This window comes from Ursus americanus, chromosome 17 (genome assembly GCF_024610735.1).
Source record: "Ursus americanus isolate L20-20 chromosome 17, mUrsAme1.1.p, whole genome shotgun sequence".
Lineage (NCBI taxonomy): Eukaryota > Metazoa > Chordata > Mammalia > Carnivora > Ursidae > Ursus > Ursus americanus.
This window is the reverse complement of record NC_142143.1, coordinates 9995569-10007184: the sequence shown is the minus strand read 5'-3', so window position 1 is coordinate 10007184 and position 11616 is coordinate 9995569. Positions and strand designations below refer to the sequence as shown.

The window sequence follows — 11616 nt, the reverse complement described above, 5'->3', positions numbered from 1 at the left end:
AGAGCACTCATCCAAGGGGGCACAGGACGATGACAGGCTGAAGGGAGCACTCGTAGCACACACAACACAGGTGAGCTGGAATCAGGCTTTACTTCAGTTTGGAGCAGCCCCGGAGCCCCGCCCCCTCACCCACCACTTCCTGTAGGGGAGAGCTGAAGTTCAGGAGTGACCTTTGAGAGTCGAGGAGTGCTCCCAGGGTGGGGCAGCTCGAGGGGTGCAGGTGGCTGGGTGTGTGTTGAGGGGCAAAGTCGGACGGGGAACTCTGCTCCTGGAGCCTAGGATTCCCGCTGATGGGCAGGCAATAGCCATTTCTCCAACCCCCGTCCCCTCCAGGGAAAAGGGCAGAGGGTGGAAGGGGTCTTGGCGGGACCAGTAAGATCCCTCCTTAGTGTCTAAATCAACAGGGCTAGGGACTCAAGGGTCAGTTGTCCTTGGCTGTCAGAGAGAGGGCCCGAGGGAGGCTCTAGGATTCCCAAGTCTGGAATGACAAAAGGTGCCAGGAGGTGGGGACAGTGGGGTCAGGCCTTCCGGACCAGCCGCAGGCAGGAGGCCCAGCGCCCTCCGACGCCTGGTCTGGTCCGTAGATGCAGAGCCGCCCAGGCCCAGTTCTGCCCAGGGGCGCGCTAGGTGGACATCGCCCAGCCTCTCCATCAGGTTCTGGGCGGGTGGGATGAGGTGGGGGTGGCTGGGAGCCCAGCCTCACGGTGAGAGCAGCAGCTGAATGAGCTTCTGGAACTGTTCCCGGTGCTCGTGGATATAGACCTCAGTTTCCCACAGCGCATTGACCAGCACTGTGTCGTTGACCTCGTCCAGCATGATGTCTGTCCCCAGCTGGGGGTTCAATCTGTCTGGGTCAAGGTGGAGGGCTCACCCCAGGAGGCTCGGCTTGGGTGGGGGGACAAGAGCGAGGACTGGGGCAGGCTCGGGGCCCAGAGCCGCTGCTTGGGGAAAGGGGAAGTCCGCGCCAAGGGCTGGGTGGGAAGGTCACTGGGTCTGGCCAGGCCGGGGCATGGGGTGGGGGGGCGATGCTGGCCAAGTCCTCACCTGAAGTACTGGATGCCAACCATCTCACACCAGGCCCGGGCGCGGTCCACGGCCCGCCCGTCAGGATCTGTGCACTGGCAAGAAGCAGGCTCTGTGAGCATTCAGGACACATGCTACCCTGAGCCACTGCCCGGGGAGCCCCAGGTTCTAGTCTGGCTTAGCCACCCCACCCCCAGCAGAGCCCCCTGCCTGGGCTGCAGTGACTGTCCCAGCTGTGGAACAGGGGGGCCCGGTCTGAGATCTTCATAGGCGGCTCAGCACACCTGACTGGGGGGCGGGGGGCAGGGGCTGAGGACAGGCCTCTGAGACCCGCCCCCTGTGGCTTGTGTCCCATATGATACTCTGGGCTCTTCCACACGGGGCTGTGTTTGAAGGAAGGGCTCCACGGTTAAAAGACGCCTGAAACCCCCGGCGGCAGGTGGTCACTAAGGGTCCCTGCCAACACCGGAATCGGGGACCCCCTACCCTGAGTTGGCTCAAGAGGTTCAATAGAGCCTCTCTGACACCCAGGGTCCCAGGGACTGAGACCCAGAGGGCAGTGGAGGTGGGGAGGGGCCCATACTCACACAGTCCACCACCATCTTGCCCAGTTCCTTGGCCCCAAAAACAGTCTTGGCCAGTTCCCAGGGGTTGCTGGGACGGAATACATCCACACAGGTCACGGGCACCTGTGGGGACCTCCCTGTCCCCAGAGAGACCACGATGGAGAGCTTCTTCACCTTGCTCTCCTGACCCTGTTGGGGACAGGACAGGGGTAGTTGGAGGGGATCTTCTCGGCGGCAGACCTTTCCCCAGGTGGCAGGGGCAGAGCCTGTGCTGTCACCTCCTTTGCCCCACTACGAACTCCTCTGCCAATATGCTGGGCACCTTGGCAAGTCCCCCACCCCAGGGGGCTCATCCACCATAGGAAGCCACTTATATGATGGAAGACCCTTCCCCATTTGAACCTTAGAGTCCCTCTTCCTCCAGGAAGCCTGCCCTGCCCTATCTAGCCCCTAGAGGGCGCCTGCCTCTGTGGCTGCCGCCCCTGCTGTGTCTGTCACCCAGGGGCTGCATCTGGGGCTTCCTGATGACCACAGTGAGAACCACAGCCAGCAAGGATCTGGCACACTAGGGGTCAGGCAGTGTCCTACACATTTCACGGAAAAGCACGCGGACGTCTCATGCCAGTCCCCACACAGGTACCATCACTGCCCCTGCAGTGGCTGGAGTGAAACACAGGCAGAGCCAGGACCCCAACGCTGTGGCTGTCTGGCCCTGAGCCCTAAGTCCACATCACAGCGACGCTGCTAACACACATGGGCCTGGCCCCACCGCTGCGCTAAGCTCCTTGGGCCAAGGGCCACTTCCGTGCCTCCAGATCACCGACTCAGCACGGTCTCCTCCCTAGAGGCCTCTTCCATGGGCCCTTTCTGAGCCCCCGGGTCTCTCAGCAGAGGCAATCCTGCTCCCGGGCTCCTGCACGGCCCTCTATCACAGCACCCGAAACCCCTGGAGGGGCATATCCTTATTTACAAATAGTCTCCCCTAGACGTGAGCTCCCCAAGGGCAAGCGTGTGTCCCCGGGCTGGGCAGAGCGGCCAGCACAGAGGCTGGCATGTCCTGGTGTGCCTGCTGCTCTCCCCACTAGGCGCCCTTCACCACACACACCAGACTGGGCCTCAGGATCCTTCTGATTCGCACAGAGCTCCGGGCAGACGCCACCCATCCAGCAGGGTCAAGTGTGAGACACAGCGGCTGTCCAATGCACCAACGGATGAGCATTAATAAAAGCCACGTGCTCTCCTAGGAGTCGATCCTCAGTAAGATTTGCTGACACAGGGTGGCTCCGGGGGACACTCCCGTTGAGCCCCTCTGACCGGAGGCGCTCTCACCTTGCGGATCATGTCCTGGTTGTACTCGTGGATCTCCGTCATGGCATCCAGCGTGGGATTGTTGGCCAGCAGCCCGCCGTCCAGGAAGCGCCCATTGGGCCGGAAGTAGGTGGGGGCCGCCCCACTGCTCCGGGCGGCCCGCCACACCAGCTGCTCTGCGGGGGGAGAGGACAGCGGCCCGGTGGCACGGGGGACGGAGACAACACCCATGTGCTGCGGATCCCAGTGGGCGTGTGCATGCGTGTCTGTGGCTCTGCAGGAAGAGGCGGGGGCTGCGGACTCTTCGGAAGCATGACCCCCAGGCCATCTCCCCAGCATGGGGAGCTCCCCAGTTCTGCCTGTCCTCAGCTGATGAAGACTCGGGGCAGGGGGTGGGATGGTGGTGGGCTGGGGGTGCCCGGCAGCAAGCCCACGACTCCGACCCTCCACCCCGCGGCCTCGCAGGCCGACCGTTTCCCGCAGATGCATCAGACGTGCTTTTAACCTGAGGGCTGAGTTGGCGGCTTGAGGTTAATATTCTGGCTGAACCGCGGCTCTCGGACAGACTCCGGAGCCTCATAATTCCGGAAGAGGTGGAGTTCAGCCGGCTGCCGGTCAGACAGTGTCCCTGTCAGCATCACCCTGGAGAGAAACAGGGAGCAAGACAGCTGGTCACTGACGTAGCCACCCCTGACAATCCACGTTGGCGATCTTTGTCCAGATTCCCAGAGGCGTTATCCTTACACCCAGCAATCCTGCTTCTGGAAGTTCATCCTGAGACATGCTCATGCGTGTGGGAGACGGGCACATGCAAAGTTATTGACCAGTTTGTTAAAGCAAATCACTGGGAACAGCTGAAATGTCCATCGGTGGGATGGTTGGACGCACCCCGGTTCCCCTACCCCAGGGGGTCTGTACGGCATAGGACCGAGGAAGCGCTTTATGTACTGATGGGCAGTGAGCGCCAAGGTTTACGGTCAAGTGCAAAGAGTAAGGTTTAGGACAGTGTGTGTAGTATGCCACCATTTATTTAAAAACAAAACCCCAAACACTGCCTATTTGCTTGGTCAGAAGGACCCACGAGCAGAACCTAGGAACAACGCGCTGCCTCTGGGGCAGGGAACAGACAGCAGTGGGACGAGACTTTTCACCATGTCACCTTTGGTTCCTCTTCAATGTTTCACCGTGTGAGTCTATAACCTATTAAAGAAGACTCCTACTTGTCTCAAAAGACACAAACATCCTTAAATGCCACAGGGAGTGTGCAAGAGCACAGCCCCCTCGGAGGCAAATACGTACTAAGATCTTACAACTATCTAAGAATTTCATCTGGGAATTCCATTTGGGAAAATCTACCCCAAAAGAATAATCTGAGCTACAATAAGGGCTTCTCGCATAAAGCTATTCAGTACAACATAATCTATTACAGTAAAAAAAAAAAATGAACCACTCTAAATGGTAACAATAGAGGGGCGCCCAGCTAGCTCAGCCGGGAAAGCATACAACGCTTGATCTTGGGGTTGTAAGTTCGAGCCCCATGTTGGGTGTAGCAATTACTAAAAATAATAATAATAATAATAAACTTTAAAAAATAAATATATAAATGGTAACAATAGAATGGGTTAAGTAAATAAAATGTTTTGCACCCATTCCAAATTATGCTAGCCAACTAACAAAGGAATACGTTTGCTGGAAAGAAAAATATACACGAAAGGGAACCCAAACTGTCTCTGCAGAGGAAAAAAAGATTAGTTTTCCATTTCTGGGAATACTGTGGAAAGCATACCTGAACAACCTTCCCACTGAACAAAAAGTGAAATGTTGGGAAAAAAATATTTTTAAAAATCTCCTTAAAATACAGAAGACCAGGAGTGCTGGGGTGGCTCAGTCAGTTAGGCGCTGGACTCTTGATTTCAGCTCAGGTCATGATCTCAGGGTCGTGAGCTCGAGCTCCACGTTGGGCTCTGTGCTCAGCGGGAGTCTGTTTGAGATTCTCTCTCTCCCTCTGCCCCTACCCTCCACACTCTCTCTCTCTCAAATAAATAAATCTTAAAAAACAAAAAAACAAAAAACGAGGTGCCTGGGTGGCTCAGTGAGTTAAGCTCTGACTCTTGATTTCAGCTCTTGGGAGTCATGAGATTGAGCTTGTCGGACTCCATGCTCAGCGTGGGGTCTACTTGGGATTCTCTCTCTCCCTCTCCCTCTGCCTCTCCTCTCACTCTCTCTCTAAATAAAGAAATAAATAAAATCTAAACAAAGCAAAACACACAAAAAAAATAGAGGACCTGATAAGATAGAAAGGAAATACCAGAGTAAGTTCTGAGGATAAGCAAGAACCCAGAGAGGTAAGTGGAGCACAGACCCGGGTCTGACCTGAGGCAGACACCAAACTCAGTAAATTTGAGCTTCAGGATTCATGGTCTAATGGGGTCAGGGGAACAAGTTAAACCCAGGGTCCCACATTAGGCTGGGACCCCAAAGGACTGCACTCTTGGATAAGGGTACACCAGAGATAAACCTGCTCCTTTCTCACCCCAGAGGCTGTCAGGAAAGTTGCCTTGGCACTGGATAAAGGAGAGAGAAAAAACAAAAAAACAAACAAAAAAAAAACACCTGAAAATGTATCACCACAAGCTAACCTTCTGTAGATATGAAGTCTAAATTCACATCACCTGGGGGAAGTCCCCAAACCTTCATGCCAGGAATTTAGTTATAGGGGCCCTAGATGGCAGGGTACCTAGGTACCTGGAAGAGACAACACAAAACACTCTTGGAGGAAGATACTCTCATTCTAGGCCTCAAAGAATCTGCACATATTATTTTTCAATACTAATGAACACCACACAGTTAAAAGGCAGTGTGTGGGGGGGTACAGCACACAACGAAATAAAACATCATAAATGAAAACCAGTATAAACCAACAGAAACAGCAAAACATACCTACATAGACTGCAGATATCTGAGTGCTTAAACAAAGATTATAAAATAGCTATGCTTACAATATTTAAAGACATCAAAGGCAAGTGTGATAATATCTTCAGGGAATAGGAAACTCTAAGTAATGACCTAGAAGATTTGAAGAACCAAAGAGTACTGCTAGAAATTAAAAAATAAAAAAGCAATAGAATTGAAAAAAATCAATGGATGCGTTAAGTGGAAAATTAGATAAAGCTAAAGAGAGAATTAGTGAATTAGGAAATAGGTAAGAAGAAATTATCGAGAATGCAACACAGAGATAAAATGATAGGATATCATTTAAAAGACATGGAAAAAGTTAAAAGACATGGAAGACAGAAAAGGTCTAGCATATGTTTAATTGGAGTTCCAAAAGTAAAGGAGAGAGAAAATTAAGAAGAGGCAAGGGTTGAAGAGATAACAACTCAGGCTTCCAGAACTGAAGAAAGGCAAAAATCCAAAGATTCAAAACTAATAAATCCCAAACAGGATATACTGGAAGTAATTCCTATCTAGATATATCATAGTATAATGGTAGAACACCAAAAGCAAACACATAAATAAAAATATCCAGAGAAAAAAGATCAATTACATTCAAAGGAATAAGAGACTGAAATTGACTTTACAGGCACCCCAATAGAAGCTAAAAGATGACAGAACGATATCCTGCATGTTCCCCAAGAAAATCATCAGTCTAGAATTCTATACCCAGCAAGAACCAGAAAATACAACTATTTTCAAACAATTCTGCTGGCAGAGAATTCACCACCTGTGACCAGACTCTCTCTAAGGAAAAGTCAAAAGACCATACTTCAGGCAGAAGGAAAGTGGTGACAGATGGAAGTCTGAGATGCAAGGGAGATGGCAGAACAAAGATGTGAGACACACCTGTACACACACATAGGCATACACACACACACACACACACACACACACACACACACACACACACAGAGCCAACAATGTGCTGGAGCCAGTGCATCCTGGCTTGTAAGAACCCACTGCTAAATCCCACAAGGTGGTTGTTAAATGGTTGGTAACCTGAAATTGGCCAGGGTAGGAGTATTTATGCCACAGGAATTAGTGAACACTATAAATCAGGGCTTCTTCCCCTGGAGGTCTGTTTTCCCAGCACACTACTGGATAAATCTAAATGAAAACAAACTTGGAAAGATAATAATAATGCTTGCGAGCTTAAAAAAACAAGATAGACTTCAAATACAGAAAAACACTTATAGATATGCTGCAACTAAATTATTTTAGAAGCCTTGATTATCTGAGGGAAGGGTAATGGGATCAATTAAATGTAGGCTTTCGTAAGTTAATCAAGCACTAAGAAAAAAAAGAAATGAGTGCACTAATTTCAAACCACAGGGGGTAAATATAAAGATCAAAATTATCCAGTAATTCTAAAAGAAGGCAAGTAAGAGAAAAGAAATGCAGAACAAAATAGGCTGGCACATATCATCCCAAATATATCAGTAATTATGTAAATATAAATGGACCAGCCATATAAACTATTAGATTAACCACATGAATCTTCTGATAATCAAACCAAAATCAACCAACTAATTCAGACTTCACTAGTTAACTTAGGTCAATATATTAACATGCACTTAAAACATATAAATGGACTAAATGCTCTAGGTAAGAACAAAGAATACAGCTTAGATTAAAAAAAATCCAACTATATGCTATTTACAAAAAATATATCTAAAACATAAGGACTCAAGGAGAGTCTGGGTGGCTCAGTTGGTTAAGTGTCTGCCTTCGGCTCAGGTCATGATCTCAGGGTCCTGGGATCCAGCCCCACATCAGGCTCCCTGCTCAGTGGGGAGCCTGCTTCTCCCTCTGCCTCTGCCTGCGGCTCCCCCTGCTTGTGCTCTCTCTCTCTCTGTCAAGTAAATTTTAAAATAAAATAAAATAAATATTTTTAAAATTTTTAAATAAAATTAAATTAAAATTTTAAAAAGTTACAAAGAAAATTAGAACGTATTTTGAACCAAACAATCATAAACATGCTTATGGGGTATCATTAAAACAGTTCTTAGAGGGGTGCCTGGCTGGCTCAGTTGGAAGAACATGCAATTCTTGATCTTGGGGTTGTGAGTTTGAGCCCCACGTTGGGTGTAGAGATTACTAAAAATAAATAAACTTAAAAAAAAAACCCAGTTCTTAGGGAAAAATGTTTAAACTTACACATATATACACATACATTATACAACAGAAGGTTAAAAATCCATGAGCATCAGTTATTTCAAGAAGTTAAAAAAAAAAAGAACAGCTAAATAAACCCAAAGAAAGTACAAGAAGGAATAAAAATAAAAGCAGAAATAAATGAAAGAGAAAACAAACACACAACAGAGAGCCAATAAATACCCAAGAGTTGGTTTTCTGAAAGACTAATCCAATGGAAAAGCCTGTAGCAGGACTGGTAAAGAACAGAGAAGGTGTATATAATTAGGACTGAAGGGGGCATCACGACAGATGCTGCAGACATTAAAAAGATAGTAAGAGAACATTCTGAACAACTCTATGCCAATAAATTTGAAGAGCTGATGAAATTGACATATTCCTAGAAAAACCACCAAAACCAACTCAAAAAGACACTTAGAAATTCTAAATAGTCTTATAATCATTACAGAAGTGAACTCCGCCATCAAAAATCTTCCTCCCAGCCAACTCCAGGACTTGATGACTTCACTGGCAAATTCTACCAAATACGCAAGGAAGAAGCAAAGTCTTTATTACACTAACGTTCCCAAAAAATAGAAAATAAGAGGAAACACTCCCTTAAAACCAAAACCTGGCAACCCCCAAATGGGGAAAAAATGGGTCCAGCTCACTCATGAATGTGGATGCAAAAATCGAAACAAGATATTAGCCAGTGGAGCCCCTCAGAATTCTCTCTGTAAAAGGCACCAGGAATTGAAAGCAGGAGCTAGGAAAGGGACCTGTACACCCGTGTGAATAGCGGTGTTATCAACTAGTCAAAAGATGGAAACAACCTAAACGTCCAACAGATGAACAGACAAACACAATGTGGTATGTCCATTCAATGGCGTGTTATTCAGCCTTGAGCAGGAAGGAAACTCTGACACGTGTTACAACATGGATGAGCCTCAAGGACGTTATGCTTGGTGAGAGGGGCCAGATACAAAAGGACAAATATTGTATGGTCCCCTTCCAGGGCGGCCTGAGAGTAGTCCAAATCCTAGAGAGAGAAAGCAGAATGGCAGTTGCCAGGGCCTGGGGGAAGGGGGAATGGAGAGGTGCTTCCTGGGACCAGAGTTTCAGTTCTGCGTATGAAAAAGCTTGGGAGGTCAGCCACGTACCGGTGTGGATGCACTTACCACTTACTCAGCTGTACTTAAAATGGTTTAGTTGGGAACCTTTATGGTACGTGTAAAATACACGGTCAAATGAATAAATAAATGGTATCTCTCAAAATGTATACTTTACAGTAGCACAAACCCCGTAAGAACCTGACCCCCCACGTGCTGGATCTCTATAGAGAAAACCATAAAACTACACTGAGGAACTTTATACCAATGGAACGTTGTACTATATTCTCTAATTGGGAGGCTCAGCGTTCTCAGAGGCCATTTCTCCCCCCAAATAAGCATACAGATTCAATGTAATCTTTATCAAAATCCCAGCAGGACTGGATTTTCTGTAGAACTGGACGATCTGATGCTACCATTTATGTGGAAGCATAAATAGCAACAAGTAACCTTTGTACAGCACTTGTGTGTGCCAGGTGCTTCCTTTTAAAAAAAAAATTATTTAAGCAATCTCTACACCCAACGTGGGACTCAAACTCACGACCTCGAGATGAACGACCTCGAGATGAAGAATCGCATGTTCCTCTGACTCAGCCAGCTTCAGCGCCCCACCAGATGCTTTCTAAATATTAACTTTTCTCCTCGTTGTGAAAACCCCAGGAGGCAGGTCGGATGTTATTCCCATTTTCGAGGAGAGGAAACTTCAGGGCACCTGATCGTAACCACTTCTCTAGGGTGCCTACAAGAACAGCCGCGATACCCCTGAAGACGGACAAGGCGGGAGGCGCTGCTGTCCCAGATATCGGGACTCGACATAAAGCTGACGAACGGAGCCAGCCCACCGAACAGAACACAGTCAGAAACCGCCGAGCAGACATGGAGGGAAAGACAGACCTCTTCACAGATGGGGCTGGGGAAACTGGTTATTCGTGTGGAAAACATGAAATTGGGCTTCCCCGGATAGAAAAACCAGTTCTAGGTTGATAAAGACCTCAGTGTGAAAGGCAGATCTAGAGAGATTTCTGACCTGATGAGAAGATCGCTTCCTGCCTCAGGCTAAGGAAGGGTTCTTGAACGAGCAGAAAAAGCACAAACCGTAAAAAGAAAAACATTGATAAATTCTACCACATTAAGAACATCCATTCATCAAGAAAACACTGTCAAGAGACTGAAAAGACAAGGCATGGAGTGGGAGAAAAGATTTAAAATCTACATCAAAGGACTAGTTTTCAGAATATAAAAAAGATCATTAAGAAGCCTCCTGGGGCACCTGAAAGGCTCAGTTGGTTAAGCAGCCGACTCTTGATTTCTGCTCAGGTCATGATCCCAGAGTCCTGGGATTGAGCCCTGAGTGGGGCTCTGCGCTCAGTGCGGAGTCTGCTTGAGATTCTCACTCTCCCTCTGCCCCTCACCCCTGATCTCTCTCTCTAAAATAAATAAGTGAATCTTTAAAAAAGAAATAAAAAAGGAGCCTCTTAACACCTTGGGGTTGTGGGTTCGAGCCCCACATTGGGTGTAGAGATTACTTTAAAATCTAACACATACATACAAAAATACCTTTTAACCCCCAAATCCCACAACCTAATTTTACCAAAAATAGGCAAAACACTTGAATAGGAACTTTACAAAAGAGGAAATGCAAACAGCCTTTAAAGCATATAAACAGTAGGAGCGCCTGAGTGGCTCAGTCAGTTAAGCATCTGACTCTTGATGTCAGCTCAGGTCATGATCTCAGGGTCCTTAGATTGAGCAGTTCTTTGGGCTCACACTGGGTGTGGAGACTGCTTGAGATTCTCTCTCCCTCTACCCCTCCCCACCCCTCTCTCCCCCCCAAAAAAAACGAAAAAAAGAAAAGGAAGGAAGGAAGGAAGGAAGGAAGAAAAAAAGAGAAGAAAGAAAGAAAGAAAGAAAGAAAGAAAGAAAGAAAGAAAGAAAGAAAGAAAGAAAAAGAAAAAGAAAAAAGAAAGAAAGAAAAGAAATCAATCCAGGAAATCCACTTCACACCCGTCGGGAGAGCGGCTCCCCGGGGGGCAGCAGGGCAGGAGCTGCGAAGGGGCTGGGGACGTGCTCAACGGGCTTTGGGACTTGGCCGGTGGTTATGTGGCTGTTGGCTTTATAATTATTCATTGAACTGGTTTATGTACTTTTCTAAATGTATGTTCTATTTCACCATTTAAGAGAGAGAAAATGTCTAGGATACGATACACAAAAATGTTTTTAAAACATTATCTTTTGGTTTTTATGACATGAATGATATTTTCTTTTTTATGTTCTGTATTTTCCTAAAGACTATGCATTATTCTTAAAGGAAAAAAAAAGAAAAAGAAAAAAAGCTTCATTATGAAAAGAAATCCTCCCTAGCCCACTAGGCCTCGCTTATACATCACTACCTCCAGGAAGCTCCCCCTGACCACCTCGCCCTCAGTCCTCAGTCCTCCCTCTCTCAGCACACGAACACTTCTCAGTGCCCTGCTCTGGGG

The 11616-nt window shown here is 47.7% G+C and overlaps 1 protein-coding gene across 7 annotated transcripts in view; it reads right to left on the bottom strand.

The window, feature by feature from the left end:
- Positions 1-71: 71 nt before the first annotated feature.
- Positions 72-11616, bottom strand: part of PLA2G6 (phospholipase A2 group VI) — a 57458-nt gene continuing 45913 nt past the window's right edge. For 4 of the 7 annotated variants that reach the window (XM_045779557.2, XM_045779555.2, XM_045779559.2 and 1 more), the window contains 5 exons: positions 3403-3539; positions 2919-3073; positions 1611-1778; positions 1045-1118; positions 72-844 (listed from right to left, as the gene is read on the bottom strand). In XM_045779557.2, the coding sequence (XP_045635513.1) occupies positions 700-844; positions 1045-1118; positions 1611-1778; positions 2919-3073; positions 3403-3539 (679 nt within the window). In that variant the 3' untranslated portion in view covers positions 72-699. Of the gene's footprint in view, positions 849-1044; positions 1119-1610; positions 1779-2918; positions 3074-3402; positions 3540-11616 lie in introns of all 7 variants that reach the window. The other 3 variants (XM_045779556.2, XR_006776456.2, XR_006776457.2) reach the window with 3 other exon arrangements.